General features: G+C 38.6%; 1 protein-coding gene across 1 annotated transcript in view; it reads left to right on the plus strand.

Moving 5' to 3' along the window:
• Window positions 1–23897, plus strand: part of LOC5577938 — a 474522-nt gene that overhangs the window by 385557 nt on the left and 65068 nt on the right. Inside the window, exon 7 of the mRNA XM_021857707.1 lies at window positions 15907–15991. Within this exon, the coding sequence (XP_021713399.1) occupies window positions 15907–15991 (85 nt within the window). The remainder of the gene's footprint in view (window positions 1–15906; window positions 15992–23897) is intronic.

The raw sequence follows: 23897 nt of genomic DNA on the forward strand, positions 1-23897 counted from the left end.
GGTAAAGCCCTCCAGTTACTCGGTCCCCCTAGGTCGACATCCATCCAGCTTCACCGTTCTTCATCAGAGCCTTGGATGGTGCCACGGGCCAAAGATAGCCAAAGAAAATAACCGGATGATCTCCGTAATTAGGTAGTGGAACAAAAGGATTTTCAGGATGGGTATCTGCTGTTCGGTGCTGCCTGTCGCCATCATCGACGACCACTGGCATTACCATTGGCGTAAGAACGGAGGGGTAAAGTCTCCTTTGAATCGTTGGAGTGGCTTCGCCAAGCCATCAGCGACTTTCTCTTCAGTTAGAACGTAGTTGAGTTTGATGATTTCCCGGTCCAACGCATCACGGATGTAATGGTGCTGGATATCGGTATGTATTGTCCAGCGTGTGTATCCGCCGTGCATCGTGCTTTGATTGTCGTAGCGCTGCTCGATCGGATTCTTTTCACCGAACAGTGTAATGAGTCCTAGCTACCGCGTACCGCTCTTGTACGGCAGTAGACAAGGCCATGTACTCCGCTTTACACGTGGAGAGTAATACGGAGTCTGGCGCTTACAGCTCCAGGATACTGCTCCTCCTTGCAGCAGGAATACGCACCCACTCGTTGACCGTCTATCGTCGAGATCGAACGAGTCGCCAGTCGAAGAATACACTAACTTCATTGTTGTCGTTCCTTTCAGGTAGCGGAGAAGATGCTTTACGGCTCCCCAGAATTTCGGCCCAGAACAGTTGTTGAAGCGATTTACAAGATTCACGGCGAAGAGGATATCCGGTCGCGTTCATTGTGCCAGATACATCAAGCATCCAACGGCTTCTTGGCACTTCATCCGCTCGGCCTCCTCCGCAGTCTTGGTAACATCTTCTTGGACAGTTTTTCGGCTACGTTCATGGGAATTGTGACGGGCTTCGCATCTTGCATACTGAACCGACGCAAAATGGAACCGACGTATGCTTCCTGGTCCAACGACATTGAATATTCCGTAAGAGTGATATGGATGCCCAAGCAGCTCATCGCAGGTCCCATATCCTTCATCCGGAATGTACTGCTCAGCTTGGCCAGGTTCAGGTCGTTCTTCAGCGCTTCGTTTAAGAAGGACATAGATTGCAACGAACAGGTTCTTCCCTTCTCTGACCAAGTAGTACAGACATGGGTCGAACTCCGGTTGCAGAGTCCCAGCTTCTTCAGTGCGGCGTCCAGTTTGGCGTTCCACACCCGACGTGCTTGCTTTACAGCGTTTAGCGCCTTGTTCAGGCGACACACTAGCGTGTTGTTGTTGATCTGCGCGTCATACCCGTTGTAGGATATTCGGATAGCAAGTTTCAGGACACTATTTGAAATAATAACTTCAATTCTTCTCTTAACACTTTTCCTATATTTTCACTACTTTTTCACAAGCTCTTTCTTTCCGCATCCACACCGATCGGTTGCTTACTCAACTCTCTCTTTTTCCCAGTGCCTACTTTGATTCATCGCTCTTGGTTTTTATAGGGTGTAAGACCCTACAACCCCCCTTAGCTTTTACACAATTAATGTAGTATAAAATCTTTGAATTTTGCAGGTTCCACTCTCGTACGTTTTTCACGAGTGGCTTCATTTTCTGATACAGTTTTAGACTTATTCTTACCCCCAATTCTTTTCAAATGAGCTACGTTACGTCTATACTCCTTCCCTGATTCCAAAGACTTAACTGTCACATCCCCTCCTACTTTTCTAACAACTTCGAATTCCTCTGCTGAAAAATCTGCATCTAATTTGTTACTTTTCTTCATTCTTCTACATACGACAAGATCTCCTGTGCCAATCTCACTTTCCTTCGCCCTTCTTTTTGCATCCCCATATACTTTTCCTTTTTCCTTTGATACTGCATCTCTATCTCGTACTTCTTCGTCATTGAAGTCAGTGAGTTCTACTTGAGGCAGTTTGCTCCTAATTTTTCTGCCAAACATCAATTCGGCTGGTGACTTTCCTGTGGTACTGTGATTTGTTGCATGATACGTGAGTAAATACTTTCGCATTTCTGATCTCCAGTCTTTACCCAATTCCTGAGCGATTCGTAATCTTTTCAGCAACGATCTATTTTGGCGTTCTACTTCTCCATTCATGGCAGGCCAAAATGGAATGGTATTCACTAGAGATATTCCATTGCTTTCACAGAAATCGCTAAACTCTTCACATTTTGAACTGAACTGTGGGCCATTGTCAACTCGCAAAGTTGAAGGAAGTCCAAACCGGCTGAAAATGGTGACAAGTTCTTTTATGGTCTCAGCAGCTGTGATAACACTCATCTCGCAAACCTCTATGAATCTACTGTAGTAATCAACCACGACTAACAAGTACTGTCCCTCGGGTAAGGGACCAAGGAAATCAGCGGCTATATCTCTCCATGGCTGATCTGGCAGTTCTCGACGAATCATAGGTTCTGGAGGGTTAGGGGCCGATACTAAGGTGCATCCTTTGCACTGCTTTACGAATTTCTCTACGTCCTGATCCATCCGAGGCCACCATACGTTTGTTCTCAGATGACTTTTCATCATTCGCATCCCCGGGTGCCCTTCATGTGCTATTTGCAGTACTCTTGTTCTCAAACTAGTGGGTATAATGATACGATCCACGCGTAATAGAACATTATCAATGACACACAGTTCGTTCGAAATAATTTTGTATGCTATTGGCATGTTTTCCACATTTTCATTCTTGAGCATTTGTGTGATCTCTAATATTTCATCATCCATTTCGCTTGCAGCTCTGATTTCATTCCATTTTAGTGCAACGGATGAGCTAGCCGAAACAACTATTTCCCGTATAATTAATTCCTCATCTGCATCGAAGGCATGCGATTTCATCGTTGCAAGTCGTGAAAGACTATCTGCAATATTGTAATTCCCTGGAATATGTACAACCTGGTATTCAAACGATTGAAGACGTAACACCCATCGTTCAATCCGAGCACAAGGTTTGGATCTTGGTGTAAATAAATATTCCAAAGCTTTGCAGTCTGTCAACAGCTCATAAGGTCTTCCATAGAGATACATGTGGAATCTTTCAACACTCCACACTAATGCCATAGCTTCCTTTTCGGTTTGACAATAACGGCGTTCGGTATCAGTTAAAGATTTTGATGCATAGCACATCACTCGTGATTCGTTAGAGCTATCAGTTTGAATCAGGACAGCACCAAGTCCCGTAGGACTAGCATCTGCAAACACTGTGGTTTTATCCAAAACATCGAAAAACCCGAGTTTAGTTGCTGCTGCTAGCTTATTTTTGATTAACTGAAAAGCACGATCATGTTTATCGCTCCAGATAAATTTCACTGATTTCTTCGTTAGCTCTCTCAATGGTTCAGCTACAGTAGCGAGATTAGGGATGAACTTATTCAAATAGTTTGCCAATCCTAGAAAACTGCGAATTTCCGATTCACAGGAAGGAGGGCGGAATGACAGAACAGCGTTCACCTTTGTTCTAGATGGACTGATTCCTTTATCAGAAATATGATACCCAAGAAATTCTAACTTTGTTACCCCAAACTCGCATTTCTCCCAGTTAAGCTCAACGCCGCGTTCATTGAATCTATCAAGTACCTACAAAAATTACACATCATTTATTGTTCAATATCATTCTCTTTCTACAGTACCTTCTTCAAGTTCTTATCATGAATTTCCTTTGTTTCTCCTTCTACCATCACATCGTCTAGGTACCAGTATGTACCTTCGCAACCGGCTAGAATTTCTTCCATTATTCTTTGGAAAACTTCGGGAGCTGTTACAAGTCCGAACGGTAGTCTCTTGAACCTGAACAATCCTTTGTTAGTGATGAAAGTTGTCACGTCTCGAGAATCTTCGGCCAGCTCAACTTGATGGAATGCTTCACGGATATCCAGCTTACTCCACATTTTACCTCCACCCAATCTGGCCAAGTACTCGTCTACAACCGGCATCGGGAAATGTTCTCGAACTACTGCTTCGTTCACTCTTCCAAACTCAAATCCAAACAAATTCTAGGTTTCCCAGACGCTTTCCCTACGATTACCAGAGGAGAAACCCATGTAGACGGTCCTTGTTTCACTTCGATAATGTCACGTATCAACAAATTCTCCAGCTTTCTGTTTACTGCATCTTCCATTGGGATTGGAATCCGACGTAGTGGCTGGAACACAGGGCGAGCGTCTTCCATCATACGTATGTGTGCTTTGACTCCATTAATTTTACTGAACGGCTTTGTTTCTGCGTTGATCTGGTTCACATCAATGCCGACTTTTAACACCCCAAGCTTTTTCGCAGTTGCGTCTCCCAAAATGTCTTTCTGGCCACCTTTTACAACGAAAAACTCAGCCATCGTAGTGCTTCTCCCAATAGTAACTTCAGCTTTAAATGTACCGACAACGTCTAGGTTTATCGCTTCCATATCCTTTTAAAACACGAGTCGATCCTTTCGTCGATGTTACTACTCTGATTTCCTTTTCCTTCATCATTTTCCATGTTTTGTATCTAATCAAGTTCGCATCGGCTCCTGAGTCTATCAACATCATTACCGCAACCCCTCCAATAACACCTTCCAATACATTCGTTTCATTTCCACCATAAAACGCATAAAAGACTTTCTTTGGATCCTCAGAATCGCAATCATTATTCTGTTCAACGTCTTCTTGTGCTTCTTGTGATTCCTCGATGTTATGGATGTTCCTCTGTGTCTTCACTGCGCTTGATCCTTGCTTTTGTTTCTTGCAGACTGTCTCAAAGTGACCTAGCTCACGGCAACGACGACACATACGGCAACGAGCCGGACAATCACGTGAATTTGCTAAATGACCTTGTTGTCCACAAGCAAAACAGGAATATTTCGACGTCTTAAACGGGATTGGCTTCGTATCCAATTGACGCTTGAATCTTCCAGACGGATATCCCTGTAATGGTTTACGTTCCACTGTAGTGCGCCTTCGCCAAGTAGCTCTAGCTTGTCCTGATCTGTTGACTTCATAAACTGCTACTTCCCGAGACGTATTGTTTTCTTTCAATTCTTTCATTTGCTGATCCGTATCTTCAATTGTCGACGCTATTTCTTCAATTTCTCTGATCGATCGATCTCGCTTGAGAATAGCTTTGCGAAGCTCATCAGAGCGACAGTTCTCCACTATGACGTCAATCAAATAAATTTCCTTCAGAATTTCAGCGACTTTTGCTGGATGTTTCTCGAAGCCACAATTCAGTGATTGTTGTCTTAAGCGTATGACATAATGGGAGAACTTTTCATTTGCCTCCTGCTTTATCTTTCGAAGCTTGCGGCGCTCAATTACATCTTGTCTGCCGGTTTGGAAATAAGTGTCCAGAAGTTCAACCTTTGGTTCCAAAGCTACTAGCGGTGATTTATCATGTTCGGGCAAACTTCGAAAAATCCTTTGCAACTCTACTCCGCCCAAATGCAGCAATTTAGCTCGCATTATTTTCTGATCGCTGATGTCATAAGCTGCAAAATAGCACTCCAAAGACCACTTCCATGTTTCCCATTCACGAGAAAGCTTGTTCTTCTCAATTGATTCGCAGCGGAATGGGGGAATGTGACGTGATTCATCCATCTGCAATAGTAGTATATACAAGCACTTCTGACACGTTATCAATAAGTCAACACTTCTTTTTTTTATACTTATATGTATATATATAAGTATTGTTAAAGGTATCGGATGATGGCTGTGGTAGCAATATATATGTTTCAGATATTCTTTGACATGATTCGCAACATTATTAATTTGAAATTATGTCTGTATATACCTGCATATGTCAGTGCTGAAATCAATCAGTCCAAAAATATATTGAATTGAATGCACAGTTGGATAAGCGCTTTAAAACTTTTGTTTAACATGAATAAAAACACAAATCTGATTATCTTGTGGCTTTTTTTTTCAAAAAACAATGAATTTACGGATAATATTCATATGCCACAGGTTTCCCACCTGTTCTGCACGCCCTTGTAGAGAAGAAAAACACCAATTTGTAGAGCGTGGCTGGTTCATTGAACAATGTTTATAACGCTCATATGTTATTTATAAAATAAAAGTCAAAACATTTGTTTGTTTTTTTTTTATTATTATATTTTTTTATGATAATTTGACTCGAAAAAAAAATTCTTAAAACGCCACTGGTTCACTGTCTTCAAAACGTTACTGGTTCATAGTCCTCAGATTACTACTGGTTCATTAAACAATCCTCCGAACGCTACTGGTTCATTACGATATCCTTAGAACGCTACTGGTTCATCAAACAATCCTTTGAACGCTACTGGTTCATTACGAGATCCTTAGAACGCTACTGGTTCAACAAACAATAAAACAATCTTCAGAACGCTACTGGTTCATGAAGAAATCCTTAGAACGCTACTGGTCCATTAAACAATCCTTAGAACGCTACTGGTTCATTAAACAATCCTCAGAACGCTACTGGCTCATGAAGGAATCCATTGAACGCTACTGGTTCATCACGAAATCCTTAGAACGCAACTGGTTCATCAAACAATAAAACAATCTTCAGAACGCTACTGTTTCATGAAGAAATCCATAGAACGCTACTGGTTCATTGATCAATCCTCAGAACGCTACTGGTTCATTAAACAATCAAACAATGAAATATTCTTCAGAACGCTACTGGTTCATGAAGAAACCCTTAAGGTGAAACAGCTTTGAATCGAACTTCCAAGATTGCACTAAAACTTCAAAGGCACTAATCTCACGAAGGAAGCATCTAACAAGAGTGCACTAGCAGAAAGCTTAAAATAAGAAGATCAAGAACGTTTGTCTGCTATTTATCCAGTTCAGTGCCTTTAAAAACGTGAGTAGGGGCACAAGTTGGCCATTGTGACGGCCATCTTCCGATTCCAAGATGTTTCACGTTTATTACCACACTATTGGAAACAAAAAAAACAAACGAGCTGGCTTGAACAGATTTTTTTTTCACAGCTCAATACATTAAGCGCCGACTATTTTTAAAATTGTGTGTAAATCTTTGTTGCGATAAATAATTGCGCAATGCACACAACAACAGCTATCAATGAATTATGCGGTTTAAATAAGGCTGATACAAATATTAAATTTCTTTTATGTCCGAGACCACTTGGAAGGTACGAGGGGGGGGGATAAAAATAAATAAGGAACAAAAAAATAAAACTAAAAAAAAGTATTTTTTTTCGAATTTTTATTTTTAATGATAGTTGTTAAACTTTTTTCAATCGTCCTCTGGATCATCATTTTTTTGTTTTTTACTTTAAAAATTGAAAAAAAACTAACTGATGTCGGAAAAATGATGAATCTTTTTTTTTCTCCCCTTCAAAATTTTCGGATTTTTGAAGGGGGGGGGGGGGGGTGACATAAAAGAAAATTATTATTTGTATCAGCCTAATCGTCGTAAAAATTAAAATTTTGTTTATGAACAATCTAGTTGTCACGATGTTGTATTTTGTACAACACTGGTGGAAAAACCTCGCTTGCCGTACATAACAGCAGCGTTGTGGTTTTGACGGTAGCAAACCACGCGACAACAAACACTGAAAAGCGAACGGTGCAAACCCAACCAGCCGATTACCGTAATTTGATGATTTCGAGCCCGCTGTTCACGCTCAATACTACACATGTCAGACAAACGCAACTGACACCTACCTCTCTTTTTCAAAATAATCAGTGGACTACCAGCACAACTACTAACCTGCTTTGGGTAGTCCATTCATGGATTCATTAGCACTGTTTCTGTCATTCACATTCTCGCTATCGTACCGTGCGCCATAATCATTAACTATCATTGAAGAGAGTGCACGCTGAGCAATGTGATGGATTTTACTACTGGCGCAGATCATAGGCCAGGGGAAGTGGTTCACCTAGAGTGAATTTATGTCAAAGAAAAAGTAGATTTTGTATGAGATTTGACAGAAAAATGAATGACAAGTTCATCCACTTCTCCTGGCCTATTGATGCGTGCCACTAATTCTCTCTTTCATCACATTGCACGCTGAGAGGAAAAACGAGCTAAGAGAGAGACCGCGCGTTAAGATATGGCATCAACTTGTCAGAGCGAGAAAGCAAAAATTTGAATTTAGGAAAACATCTCAAGTATAGAACGTGGTGTCATAGCATGCCTAGGCTTTTATCATGTTGCTATGACAACTATTTTTTCTTTCATCGATAGGTGGTTTGGTTGGTCATGTGAGCTGAAATTTCACGAATAATGGTATTGAAACGCCACCCTTACTCTATTGAAATCCACGTTTCAGAGTAATATAATTCAAATAATTTCCTTAAAATTAACCATACCTTTGCAGCACATCATCCGATAGATCCATTAACACACCTTTTAGAACATTTTTCTTCTCAGCTCAAAATGTATCACGTGGCGCAACACCATAATTCAATTGCACTTTTGCGGTTTCCCATTCGATAAAATAAATACAATAAGCAATGCTCTTACCGTTATCCTCGTCGCCAGTTGTAGGATATTCGGATAGCAAGTTTCAGGACACTATTTGAAATAATAACTTCAATTCTTCTCTTAACACTTTTCCTATATTTTCACTACTTTTTCACAAGCTCTTTCTTTCCGCATCCACACCGATTGGTTGCTTACTCAACTCTCTCTTTTTCCCAGTGCCTACTTTGATTCATCGCTCTTGGTTTTTATAGGGTGTAAGACCCTACACCCGTCATACGTCATACGTCATGCCCGTCTTCCAGCATTCGGAGTCGTCTCTGGATAATGAATCATGGTGCGTCACCGGATCATAGTCGCTCCTCCTAACTACGGCTTGTGCTACGGATTCCGTTATTTCGCTGGATCTGCTGTGGTTTGCGATGCTCGTGGAAGGCCCGTCACCATCTGGGTTGGTATCACGGGTAGTTGTCTGTCGGGGATTTATATGCGGAAGACCATTTTTCGATACTGCAAAATCATCATACTTGCCCAGTAGTCTGTGCTCCCGACCGCTGCGCCTCAACACCTGTGACAGAGGTGGATTTGAAGATTGTCGCGGTGGGAGCACGGAAGTCACTGCAATCACTGAATCTGTAAATGCTTCGCTCTCACTGCTGCTATCTTCATTCGTATCGGTTGTCTAACAGTCGATGAAAAATTGATCGTCATCTTCGATGTCTTCCGCCATCGGGATGCAGTTGTATGGGGACTTCTTCGAGGGATAGCGAAACTACCTTTTCGATGTCTAACTGTATCAGCGTGCGACGTCGTAGTGCTTCCTGCTTCGCTTTATTTTGGTTGGCTTCGTTGATGAACTTCACTTCTCGACTCTTGATGATGGTTCTTGCTTTCGGATCCTACAGCCTGTACCTCTTGGCCTCTTCGTCGAAACCTGTCAGAATACATTCGCGAGATTTCAGATTCCACTTCTTCCGCTTTGGCTTCGGAACGAACGCCATTGTATTGGTTCCGAAAACTCTAAGGTGGGACATCGTGGCCAAAGGTTTGATATCGATTCATAAAGTATACGGCTGTCGAGACAGACTCCGCCTAGAATGCCTTCGAAAGTCCTGCTTCGAACAGCATACATCAATCACGCTCCACAATCGATCAGTTCGCTCTCTCCGCCATGCCATTCTGCTCGGGAGTGTAGTCGTTCATTCCAGACGTATGCCGTGCTGTTTCAGGTACCCTTCAGAATCACGTTCGTTCACGTACTTCTTCCCGTTGTCGGATCGTAGTGCCTTGATCTTCATGCCAGATTGTCGCTCGAACATCACGTGGAATTCCTTGAACACCTTCAGGACTTCAGCCTCAGTATTGGCTTTGAGAAAATACAACCACATGCGCCGGGATTTGTCGTCATCGAAGACAATATAATATCAACTATCTCCTACGGAACTCACCTCTATTGGTCCGCTTATATTGGAGTAGACGACATCGATCTTCTCTGCAGCACGGGAGCCTTGCTCGCTAAATGGACGACGAGACTGTTTACCCATCGGACATACTTTGCCGTCGCCGTGGTTACCGCTGTGGTTTATTTTTACGCCATTGTCCAAACCATCGGCTAGACGCCGAATGCTCTTGATGTTCAAGAGGCCCAACCTTCGATGCCAGACCTCCAAACTAACAGCTGACGAACAAGCTAGCACGCTGTTCATGTCCTGTCGATGCTGTTCAAGCTTGAAAAGGTTGTTATCATGGACACCGGTTGCTATGATGTCACCGCCCTTATCAACGACTTCGTTTCGGTAGAATTAATGGTCCAGCCCTGGAAGGGAGAAACCGATACGAAATTTATGTACGTCAAGGTGAGCCGAGATTTTGCTGTCACGAACTGTCACTGTGAGCCAAGGTCTCAAACAATGGACAAACATGATAAAAGCGCGTAATTGTTTATAACATATTTTTGCATTTTATCAAATGTGACAAAAAATCGATTGAAAAGCTATTCATTCTTATTCAAAAGTAATGTCACAATAGCAACTTTTATTCTGATTGAATATAAAGTATTTGAAACGCATCATTTTACTTTTTCCAATAAAAACAAAAATGAAACGCATAGAAAACTTTGGCCATTTTTTCATGTTTATCCAGAACCATCGAAGGAACACAACAAATGAAAACTAGCGATTTTAATCGAGTCTGCCTTGATTGTCGTTGGCAAGCTGGAGTTGTCTTGCAGTTCGAAATAACTTTATGTCATATTTCGTGTGTAGTATCGGTGCCTCCCTCCCACATGGAGAAATCAGACTACCCAAAAAATAAGTTCTTTTTACTCAAATTTGGGTAAACTGCATTTAGTTTTTACCCACGGTTGGGTTGTTTTGCCTCTCTCGCAACAGCAATGTTGTCAAAAACAGAAAGAGATGCACCGACCCATCGTCGAAGTTCAATGGAATAAGACAAATTTGGGTTCTGTCGAGTTTACCCAACGTTAAGTTGTTTTTACCCATCACGGAGACTTCGAAAGCTAACGCTGGGTAGATTTTTTTTTTTGCACTGAGTTGTTTGTTTTGCCGCTGTCAAATGGAAACAACCTAATGATAGGCAGAGGCATAATGGCCTCATCCACGGACCTGCGATCGATTCCAATAAAGTCGATATCGTCCGCAAAGCTAAGGAGCATGTGCCACCGTGTGATGGTGCACGGGTAAAAATGCGGCCCTCTAAAACAGGAGAAAGAGTCATGATTTCGAGAGGAAAGTGTGTTTTCATGTTATGAAAATACACCATGATCAAAAGTCATGAAATCATGAAGCATTTTACCGTAACGCCGGCTGAACGTTACGTTTTCAATTTTTAGCGAAGAAAAATGGCAATTAAAATTCTCAAATCATGAAGCATGTATGCTGGAACCATGAATAAAATTCATGGATTTAGTCATCTGTCATTTATGATTTCTATTTTTGATACGAAAAGTGGCAATTTCGGTCATGAAATCATGAAGCAGGATCTGATATCATGAACACAGGTCATGAAAACATAAGCACTTTTCATGTATTCAGATGCCTGTCATTTATGATTCCAATTTTGGTGCTGAAAAGTGGCAACTTGAGTCATGAAATCATGAAACAGGATCCCTGAATCATGAACTCAGTTCATGAAAACGAAACATTATACGTCAATTTAGATCCCAGTTTATATTTGCCATTGGTAAACAAATAAAACAAAGTTTTATTGCTTTTGAGCCGATAGTTTCGTAATAAACCGTGAAAACATTCCACAAAAGTCAACCTAACGAGTGTGATATCTTTAGCAGGAACGCGAACATTCGGTGGTTAGGTTTGTACGCAAAATGTTGTTTCGAGCATCAATTGAATTGGTAAATGGTCCCTGGGCTGGTGGATTGCATGAGTCATGGAACACTCCTTAAAAACTCTGCGGATGTGGAAAGTGGAACTGGATCATCCGGCTGCCGAAGGCCTTTTGTGACCTGCTCTCTTATAGGACGTAGGGTATGCATCACTTCCAAACAGTAAAATCGCCGATGAGCTTGTCAAGCAAAATCTTCGCTCAAAGTGAAAAATTGCCCGGTTCTGCAAAGTCACGATTAAGTAAGTACATTGATTGTGTCGTGAAACAATGTTGGAACTCACGAGAATTTCACCAAGAATGTCATCGATATGATGACAAGGTTCCGAAGAATTTAAACTTTTTCAAAACAATTTTTTCTTATAATTTCACTAGAAAAGATCACCGATCGCCACGAGACACGTTGACTAAGGTGAAGAAAGTGACAGTTAGATTTGTGTAACGCCCTGAGCATATGAATTCTTGCATAATAGTCACGATTTCATGACTTTTAGTCATGATACCATGAAACATAAAATTTTATGAAATCATGACTTTTTGTTCATGAATCCGGCAACGGATTTTTTTCCGTGTGGTGCCGTTTCTCTGTACGCCCGATCTTCTAATAGCACTCTTGAGTGCAATGTTGAACAGTGATTTCGAAAGTGCGTCTCCCTGCTTCAATCCGTCTAACGTCACGAACGAGGTTGACACCTCGTCTGCAATCCGAACACTCGATTTCGATCTATCCAGTGTAGCCGTAGGTAATTAGTTTCACCGGAAAACCATCAATAAACGGATGGTGAGTCTGCAAGCTATACTCACGAACTTATCTTAAATCATTCGGAAGGAAAACTTATAGTCCGTTGTTGAGCGGTCCTCACGAAAACCAGCTTGGTGTTCGTCAAAGCACTTCTCGAGCAATATCAACCTGTCAAATATTTTGTACGCTAAGCTCAACCCACACTCCAGTCTGTGCTCTTTATCATAGATTTGGCGTATGAGGCAATCCATCCAACCAGTAGACATTTCTTCGTCTACTTTCAGAGGTACACGGTGGATCGATTGGTAAAGCTGCCCACTCCCGGGCTTGAGAAGCTCGACCGGGATCTCGTCCTTCACAGCAGCCTATCAGTTCTTCATTTTCAGGTCGCTGACCGCCTTTTAACCTCTTCTGTGGTCAGTGGGTTCTTGGCTTGACCGTCTTCATCAATATTCACACTGTTACTCGCTACACATCCATTTCCGCCGTTCAACATCTGCTGAAAGTGCTTCTTCAGGAAATTCCCGTTTCGATTGTTTCACATAGCTGGCAGTGGTACGGAATTGTGCCACGCGCCAATAATTGTTGCATAAAATCTCCGCATTTCATTCTAGTTCATGCTATCCTTTCCCTTTCACAAGTTTAAAAGCAAAAACTGTTTGTCTACGAGTTTTTCGAAAAAAAAAACATAATTTAGATGCCTAACACAAACAACTGTAAAATGCTTGACAGTTTTATAAGAAAGTTGTACTATGTATATCTATCATATCATTTGATCTCGAGAATGGAAAAATTACTAAAAAATGTGTGTCGAAATTTATGTTATATCCAACATGTTGTAAAAATTTCATTCCAATCATCCTGGCTACATCATTGGTCATTACTCTATCTCTCGTTCTCGTTGTGACCTCATTTATGAATGGGAAAAAAATCAAACAAGACTCCGGGCCCGAAGCTGAAAAAAAAAGAGAACGCCATTCAATATGGGTTAACTAGTAATTGAATTCGTGTCCCGCCGGACCTCGAAACGACATCATTGCCAACCGAAGGAGTTTCCCACGCGAACTTCCCATCAGAGCGGAAGCCATTCGCGACTTTGTGCAGCATCAGGCAATTGTTTTTTGGTGTGCTTTTCCCAGACGAAAGCATTTCGTCGTCGAAAACCTTGATGATTTTCTCCATTGTTGGACTTTGGGATTTGTTCCCTCCTCCCCATTATTCTGGGGGGTCGTGTTTGAGTTTCTTTTCACGGAACCTCACCGCGAGACAATTGGAAGTAAACTTTTCCGTCGACAATCAAGCGCAGCACCCGGCACTTCATGTTGAGGTTCTACCTAGAAACTGTTGTCGGAAGAGATTTTCCACGGAACTGTATTCCGAGTTGTATGTTGTTTATTCACAGCGCTACGATTCTGCTTACAAGACTACCACCGGTGGCAGTCAGTTTTTATGTAAATCAAATCGTGCTTTCCCAGAAAGGGAAAACTTTATCCACCGTCCGTGTGCAATCAGCAGAGTTTTGGGACTTGAGTTGAGACGAAATTCGGAGTCCATTGAGTCGCTTTTCAACCTAATGAACAAGATGTGTTCAGTCCAAGTACATATATATCTTGTTCAGAGGATGTGACATTTTATTTCCATCCGCTCAGTGAAAATTGTTATTTTCTCAAGCAAAATTCTAATTCACGCAATGATTTAAAAAAGACAACGACAAGTTTATGGAAGCACAACACTAGACAACGGACTAGCATGCAACGCCCAGTGGCACCGTTGGAAAACATTCCTAACGAAAAGTTTTCTGGTATGAGGCGGGAATCGAACCCACACTTTTTAACACGATGCGGCTAATTGCCTGGTGACACCAACCGCACGGCAACGAATTTTTATACAAATTATCCAACCATGTGATACCTAATCGCATAATGCATTTTATTAAGTTTTATAGGGAGAAGAGAAATTATTCCAAACATTTTTTGAAAGGACCTAACTACGCATACTACTACAGGACAATGTTGGATGACTTTGTATTTGCATTTTTAAAAGTTTATAAAGAACCAAAATATTCAGTAATTTATTGATGAATTAGTCCTTGTTGATGTGCGATGCAATACATAAAATTTTACGGACTTTTCAACATCAATAAAAAATTAAAGCACCTGATGATACTTTTTTACAATAGTTTTCAGTTTTATACAAAGAGAACAAAAATGTTGATTTTGATCAAGTTTTGGAAATTTAAGACCGTTCAAACAGTTTGAAAATACAATGAATTTCAAAGAGCTATTCGCAACATATCCGCATTGATTTTAGGTAGCAAATATATTGACCATTCCACGAATTTTTAGATTCTAGAGAAATTATTCATGTGCTGGATACAATTTACACACCCACTAACTTAGCAGGCGTATGGCTTCAAAGCTATTGACGTTTCAGAATAATTCAAAGCAGTCAAATAAATTGCATGAAAGTTTCTCAATGGTTATGTTTATTAGAAAGCAATTATAGCATGTATGTAAAAAAGTCTCCATCGTATTGCCAGCTACACACCACTAGTAGACTTATTTTACATTGCTCCTTTTACATGGTCTTTGAAAGCTCGAACGGCCAATAGCCAGCAGCTGTAAAATTCATTGGGAAGTTTTTCCTTGGAGAATATACTGTTTGTTGGATCCAAAATAATTGAGTCATCCAAATCGTCTCCAGAATCAGATCTGTTTCCCGCAGATTCAAAGCGTAATCGTTCAGCGGTTCAACATTTCTCCTACCGTAGATCTTTCAGCAACTTGATCTACGTCGTTCTCTAACGGTTCACCCAAGTACTCCACGTTGAGAAGCGATCTTAACTCGTCATTCTGCACTGGGCACTGTAGCATTCTTTCGGTGGCGTTTCTGGCTCCGAACATTGCCATTCCTGGACTGAATGAATTTAATTCACCGGTGGATGAGTTAATTTTTGGCACACAAAATCAAAACAAAGACGAAAAAAGTTACTATCCAAGCATGCTGCAAAACTAATGTGTGAGCTGTGCAAATGTTCACTGTGCAAAAATTTTCTGCACATTAGTCTAATAAGGTGCAAAATGCTCAATATCGATGGTTTGATCACATTTGTTATGAAGCAAGCCGAGCCATGCTGAAGGTGTCTGGGTTCGATTCTCGGTCGGTCCAGGATCTTTTCGTAAAGGAAATTTCCTTTACTTCCCTGGGCATATAGTATAATCGTACCTGCCACACGATATACGAATGCGAAAATGTCAACTGGATGGAAGTGAACTTCTAGTCTCAAATTAAAAATAACCCCGATGGTTTGAGGTACCGGTCAAATTAGCAGGGGTGCACGGTACTGTAATTGAAAAGAAAAACAAACATGTTGCCATAATACCTATCCTTTTCTTATTTTTTCCAGCTACCACCACCGCCACAGATAGAGCTCGTAGTCGACAAACCACACGCGATGGGAGTACTGAGAAGGCCTATCGTGCGGATACGACGTAAGTACTAGATTTGCATACTTAGGTGATTATATGGTGTATTTGGGTTTCTTTTTTCCGAAGGCCGTCGAGGTGTTGTCCTGCACAATAATCTTACGTTTTCTAAGGATAACAATATTTTCAATATGTTTTTAAGGTGAAGATGAATCGAAGCCAAAGTATTGGTCACCAGCTGGTGCACCATGGTGACCAATCAATTAGGTTTTCAGCTCAATCGGATGCTTGGTTCTCCAGATCCGTGCTCTTGAAAATTTGAACTTTGGCTTCGATTCATCTTCACCTTAAAGCAATACGGTCCTGAAACCCTAACTTAATTTTTGTACCAAACTCATATCTTGGGTGAATTACACTGCGGTACAATGCCGAATCCTTCGAATCCAATCCGATCGCCCGTGATTATTTGCTGAATTTTGTAAGGTACCGCGGGGCAAGTGGGTAAGTGGGGTAAGTGAAAATAATTGATATATTTTACTGAATATGTGAATTAACGTTTTAAACTCATACGTAAACCTTTGAGGCCATTGAGAACATTACGTTAGGTAAGAAATTTCTGAGATTTTTCAGTCTTTATTGCATAATAGAGCGAAATATAGTTAACCTGCCAACTATCACTCCGTAACAAGTTGGCGGCGTGCAATCTTATTTCAATATTTTTAGTGGGAAAAAGTTGAGGAAAATAATTGTCTGTACCATTTCGAAGTTGTCCTCTCTGATAGTTTTGAACCACAATAAAAAAAGTTTTAGAATTAATTCTACATAGACCTAAAAATAACTAAATTGAAACACTGTCAATTTTCTAATCATGTGGGGCAAGTGAAAAGTTTCTCATTAGAGATTAAATTTGTGTTTTCTCTTTAGGTAGCTATACTTATACAAGGTTCACAATTATCCTAGAACATCAGAACGTGCTGATAATTCAAGAAACACTATACTCGAAGCGTTAAATGCTATTATCATGGCCAAATCATGGAACTTCTCTAAAAAAAAGATTACCAAATATTACGATATTAATATGTTTACTTCGGACAGCCGATTAAAAAGAAGACGTTGATTGAAAAGTTCCAATATAAGAGAACGCACGGAAATCTTGTGGGATGTCTATGTGAAGCTAGTTCAAAATATAAAAAATGGGGTATAGGTGTATCCACATAAAAACAGTTTCTAAATACTATATTGAAGGATTCTGTTTGATTTCTCTTGAAGAGTTATCCGACGTCATATCCGATTTTCTTAAAAACAAATAACGAGCGGTGGAAATTCTACAGAGCAGAAATGCAATTGCTGTCCTATGATGTAAGAACTAACATTGGAAATGTTGCAGTTATAATGTTGTCGAATCATTTCAACAAACATAACTGAACAGAAGAAAATTCAAGTAACAATAATAAAATTGTCTTTGTTTTCATGTTACTTATGTTATTGATCATTGGGACGCCTAACCAAATGTTAAAGGTAATAGAAATCTTGAATGTAACTGTTAGTTTTTGAATTTATTGTTCAATTTATTGTTCAAAACGATAAACTTTTCACTTGCCCCACCTGTGGGGCAAGTGAAAAGTAAGGAGACGATTTTCAAAAACTTTTTCTGTACTTTTTTCTTCAATTTTACATAAATATCAATTTCAGTATACTGCTTATATTTGGTGGGAGTCAAGCTAAAAAATATACACGACCTCATTTGTTTTAATTTAAGGTCTCTAGAATTTGAAGAATTCCAACTATGCGAAATCCCTTATCCACTTGCCCCACGGTACCTTACTTAATTTTTTTTTTCATGTTTAAACAAATACTTTAAACGATTTATTATTTAGCTGATATTGGGTAAGGCCAAATATAGAGGCAAAACTCTTACAAATCAATTTCTTTTTAGGTTATTTGCAATAAAATCCATTGTGAATCGCGGAATATGCCTAAAAATTGGAAACATTCTAAAGAAAGTCAGCATTCTTCATGCTAATTTGTCACTATTGTTGCATTGAAAATACTGATGAAAATTTAAACAACAGAATCATTACTGACAGTGTCATTTTTAGTACAAACCGCAATTTCCTTGCTTATATCATTGCACTAGAGCCGATTTACGTGGAAAGATACATTTAGGGCTTTAGAATAAAACTCCAGACGAAAACTGTCTTCTACAAAGTTGTTTATTTTAGTTAGGCCCTTTGTTAGACGTTACATAAAATTAGAGTTGTTCACATTTTCATATAAATATAAAAGCCAACTTTCTTTGTGATGATGATTATGATATTTCAAATCATCTTGCAAAAAAAAGAAGTTGTTTGTAGTTCTTAATTTGACCTATTGAGAGCTTTTTTATATTAGCATTAGCATTAGCATTAAGCAATTCGTACAATTTCGTAGGTTGTACAGTCCTAAACCGTTGTATGAGGTTTGTCTCGTCCCCGTCCGTTGCCAAAGTCAAAAATTTGGGACTAGCCTTGATTCATAGACAAGATTGACGCATCCTCAAACAGTTGAGAGCTGTCCTGGCCTCGTCCTTGTGAATGCTGAGGAATGGGAAGGGATGGTTAATTGAAAGATGCAGAGAACTCTACGACCTCTCATAGGTGTTACGGGATATTGTGGAATGTTAATAGGATGGGAAAGACCGTAGAATACGTTTGGCAGGCGTTCTGGTACCTATGAATAATATTTTGGCATTGATTCATATTTGAACAAACTCACCGAATTCAGCATTTGAATCCTGTCTACAATGCAACGTTCAATCTACCTTCCAAATAAAATGTTCTACACTCGGGGTGGTGTAAACGATTCTAATGGCTTGATTCGCCGTAGCAAACCACTGTACAGCAAAATGCGTAAATAGAAAAATTGAATGCAAAAAAAACAAAACCGCATGCTTTGGCTTCCGAATTGCAGTCCTATTGAGAGCATTTTTATATTCACTTAAAACACGAGACATCGTAGAATGTACCATTCCCAGCTTTCTGCTGATGGCATAATGAGATAGATCCGGATTTTCGAGGTTCATGCGCTAAATTTATTTCCGACTCCATCTTCACAACAATTGCACAATGAAACTTACACAGTGTAAACAAATACACATTGAACAAATTACACCCAAAATTTCAATAGAATACACCCAAATGGTAAAATGTTACAGCCATTTGATTCCGTTCACCTTTTTACGAAAAAAAAAGCTCTAAATCGATCAATTTAAGAGCTACAAAAAAAGGCAATGTTCCATGAAATAGAATGGGCTACAATTTTGCTGAAGCATGTATACCATAATTTCTACGGATAAGAAAATGGTTATTTCATTTTGATAAAAATGTGGACCACCCTAATTCTAAGTAATACAGTTAACTCTTCCTAACTCGATATTGAAGGGACCATCGAGTTAGGGAGGTATCGAGTTTGCCCCCTCCAGAATCAACGTATGGTTCCTGCTTCCTGGAAGTCTATCAGGAATACCTCAACAAATTTTCAAAGTACCGTAAAACGGGGTAACTTTGATAGTTTTTCGGAAGAAAACTTGAATGTTTATGCATGCTGATTCAAAGAATTATAATTTATATTTTTAAAACAAGTACTGGTATCCTCACTATCGATTGCAGTTGATAGATTTCCAAAAGATTTATTCTTAATGAATATGTAATTTTTCATATAATCGAAAGTCGGTTTTCTGTTTTGGGGTAACTTTGATAATGGAGCATCACTCGAATAAAATTGAATGAATTACGGAACATTTGTAGGGCGTTGCATACCTTAAGGCGTTTAACGCTATATGGAAATTTGTGACTTAGATTACAAAAATGGTCCCAGTTGGTAAAAATAGTTTTCGCTAAGGGTTTTGAGACCGAATGCGAGTTCTACTATAACAAGGCTATCAAGTATAAGTGACGAATTCATTATGACTTCATCAAATAGTGATCGTAGAACAGATTGTTTGAGAGCATTTCAAAATTGCTGAAATTTTATAAATTTTCCATATTTGCATATAAATCCTCAAATGTACTTGATGCCAACGAAAATAGCTTTAACATGAAGTGTCATACTAATACTTTTTACTTTTGCATTCGTTTTGCTTAACAGATTAGCAGGAACTTTGTTATTTCGTTTAGTATGTTGAGAGTCTCGCACTATCAAAGATACCCGCATTATCAAAGATACCCCGTTTTACGGTAATGCAAATTCATTAAAATCTTACATTTTCGCGTTAAACTTCTACAGCACTAGAAAATAGTCGATAATAGACCCTTCAAAAAAGTTTGTTTGGAATTTCTAGGGTTAGGAAAAAATGGGTTCTACATCAATATGTTCAGCATCGTCAATCTTCGGAGTTCATACAAAATATTATCTAAGATTTTAGTTACAAAAATTTTCAGGAAAAATTCCATCCGTTTTAACACCAATCAAAAAAAGAACAAGATTTTTTTGTAGTAAATCCTACAAGGATCACTTCAGCGTTTCTGCGAGAGTACATTGTCAACAAGTTTCAAAGATTCTGTGGTTTAATTCTTGAATTTTACGACAGAAATTAAGTTTTTTTTCCTTATTATATTTAAGCTGCAATTATTAAAAAAAATACCAACAAAGTTCTTTCAAATTTTTCTTTGTATGTGTTTATTCAGAAATCTGATATTGAGTGATTCGTAGAGGAATTTTTAAAGCAATCCCAAAAAATATCAAGATGTTCCTGGAGTAGTTTTTGAACAAAAAAAATGGAGAGTGGATACATTGTAAGATGTTATTTGTGAAAGAATCCTGAGTTAACCATTCGCCAAAAAATATGGAGTTTTTTCTAGAACATAAAAGAATACTTGATGGAACTTCAGGATAACTTTTTTGAGATGTTCAAGAATAAATTACAAAATCTTATTAAATCTGGTGAAAAATGTCTTCAAAAAATCTCAAAAGAACCGTTACATAATAAAACTCGCGGTTATTTGCCCAAAAATGTCGATTTCGATAGAAATTTCGAACAATGTCCACCCCACAAATGTGGATCAGTGGGAGAGAGGGATCCTTATTATGGATCAAAACACTATAACAGTAATTTATCTGCGAGGTAAACGAATGGTGTGCTAGTGAAAGCATGCGTTTTGGCGTTTGTTTCGGAATCGTCTTAAATTTGATTCATAATTATGGTATGGTGTTCAATGCCCCATCGGTTGACATCTTATTTCCAAAACATATGCTGAAGCATATTATAATTGATTGCGATGCTATACAGATCTATGGTTCACGTAGGTAAAATGTGTTCTGCGTGATGGAAACTCTATTTGATAAGATATTCCCGTTTTAACCCAACTCTGAAGACAGGGTAGGGTTTCGTGGAAAAATGTCGAAACGATTTTTATCGAAAACTCTGTGATAAACCTTTGTGGAAGAGTTCTTGTAGGATCTGTGATAAATCTGCTAGAAGTAAAAACTAGAGAAATCGGTGAAGTAATCAGTGCAAAAACATCTAAATGAAATCCTGGGATAATCGCTTTGATTTTTTTTTCAATCTCTGTGAACGTTACCGCCGGTTTTTTTTTTTAACTCTGAAATAAACCATTCTGGATGTGTTAGAGTGCTCTTAGATTTTCTGGGCCAAATTCTGAAGAAGTTCTTCGAGGTATCCATTGAAAAACCATTGGAAGCATTCCTAGAAGTATTCTAGATGAAATCACTGAAGAAATTATTAGAATTTGTTTCTCTTGAGTCTTGGTGGGCTTCGTGGCCGTGCGGTTAGCGGCGTCAGTCGTTTAGGCGTATTGTGAGTGCCACGAAGCGTGGGTTCGATTCCCGCTCCAGTCGGTGAAAACTTTTCGTCAAACGAAAAATTCATCACTGGACTACTGGGTGTTCCGTGTTGTCCGTTGCCTAATGTTCGTGAATGTTCAGTCTGTGCAGCCTTTGGCTGAAGACGGTGTAAATTGTCTTTATCTTTATCTTTATTAACAAGGATTTACTGCAATCAGATTAATTAATTAATTAAATATTGATAAAGACTTACAATAAAATAGTGACCACCTCTAAAAAATGAACAATTGATGTACCTTTTGTATTTTTTGCTCTCTTTTCACAAATTTTATTATTATTGTAGGTAAAATAGGCAAAAAATTGTAAAAATTATTGGAATCTTTCCAATTATGTTTCATATGATCAAGAACGACACCCAAATGGAACTGTACTTGCCCTTACCAACATGCCCAAGTAACACAACATGTCTCATTTAAATCACAATGACTTCAATATGACTAATGAGAATGTTCTGTTTCATAGCGAAAAAACTGGAATTCATACTTATATATGACTGAAAAAGCGCAGAAGGTGGAGCTTGTGCAACATATTTTTGTTGTCAAAATTATGTATCATATGGGTTTAGGTATACATAATTATGTATTATACTTTGTCCAAAAAACCATTAACGCAACAATATACTGAGAACATTTGGTAGTGGAAATACATTGGATGGTCGACAATGAAAAATGTTAAAGTGCAAACATTGACAAGCCTTCATTTTTGATTGTTATTGATTGTAAACTGTTATTTAACACTAAATTAATATGCGAATCAAAAATGATGGTGAAATATGCACTTTTGCTTTGAAAAAATCGATTCGCCCTTATAAATCGTTCAATATACATTTTTCGACATCAAGCCACGAAAATATTTCCAAAAAGGAATCATCACATTTTGCAAATTAGTTAATTATTTTGTTTTCTACTAATACACTGAATTTTTACTGAACTATTATTACTTTTTTCAATGCTTCAGAACAAAAATCTCATCGTTATGGTAAATATTCAAAATTAAATTCATGAATTAAAGATGGTCCCCTTAGACACACTGCATGACGAGTGTTTTGGGAAAAGACAAAAATTTCATTGCCAATCATTTGGCATTGTTTCATTCAAGGCAGTGAAAAGTTTTCAGGGACAGCTAGTGTGATCATAAATTTACAGTGTGATATAAGTTTAATAAATCACTTGACTATGACAGTATAAATGGAAGTTGTAGCATGGAAGTTGCTTCTCAAATCTCACGAACCTGTTATTGATTTGTTCCCGAACTAAAATAGTCTAATCAGGTTATTACCAAAAACTATTCCGGCAAACTTTATGTTACAATTTTGTTGACGGAAAACTCCTATACCAAATGACTATGAAGTGTTTTCTAAGTATTTATATATTTTTCCTACAATTTTTCACAAAAACACGTAAGCCCTGCATGAACACAACTGTAAGCGAGTTAGGTAATTCCATTGAACCTTTTTCGTACTAAACAGTGGCAAACAACCACCACACTCTATTCATTCATATAAATTGATAAATCGGCATTTAGAGCATACCTTAAAAATAATAATTTACTCGAAACATTTGCTTAAAAGTATTCAGTGAACACCATATGGCGAATTTCTTAGCCGGCAGTGTATCATCCATGCTATCAAATGTATTAAATGTCACTTTTGTTGCATTTGTTTAACAGACAACTAAAAAAACTTATATTTGACTGAAAATAAACATAATTTGTTTATTAAGAACATGTTTGAAAAGAGTATATATTATGACATATATGTAACATGAATATGCCATATTGAGACTGTTTGTTTGTCGTACATGTCTAAAACAACCAAAATAGAACATATAACCAAACACATGTTTTGATAAACATAAGAAGACAAATATAAAACATAATATGGTTGAAACATAGTAAACATAATTAGAACATTTTCAGCTAAATGGTAGATTTGTATTGCAAAACAAATTATATGCTTCAGTAGAACATCTCCATTCAAGTTCAATATTGAAAGGTATAACAAAACAAAATAGCAACTTACGTGAGACATGACATGTTTCAAAAACATTCTAGCAATCATTGTAGGACAAACTGTGTATTTTTAAATTTGGATTTATGTTTTCGGTGTTACTTGGGTGGCACCTATAAGTTC

Source organism: Aedes aegypti, chromosome 1, assembly GCF_002204515.2.
Source record: "Aedes aegypti strain LVP_AGWG chromosome 1, AaegL5.0 Primary Assembly, whole genome shotgun sequence".
Classification (NCBI taxonomy): Eukaryota; Metazoa; Arthropoda; class Insecta; order Diptera; family Culicidae; genus Aedes; species Aedes aegypti.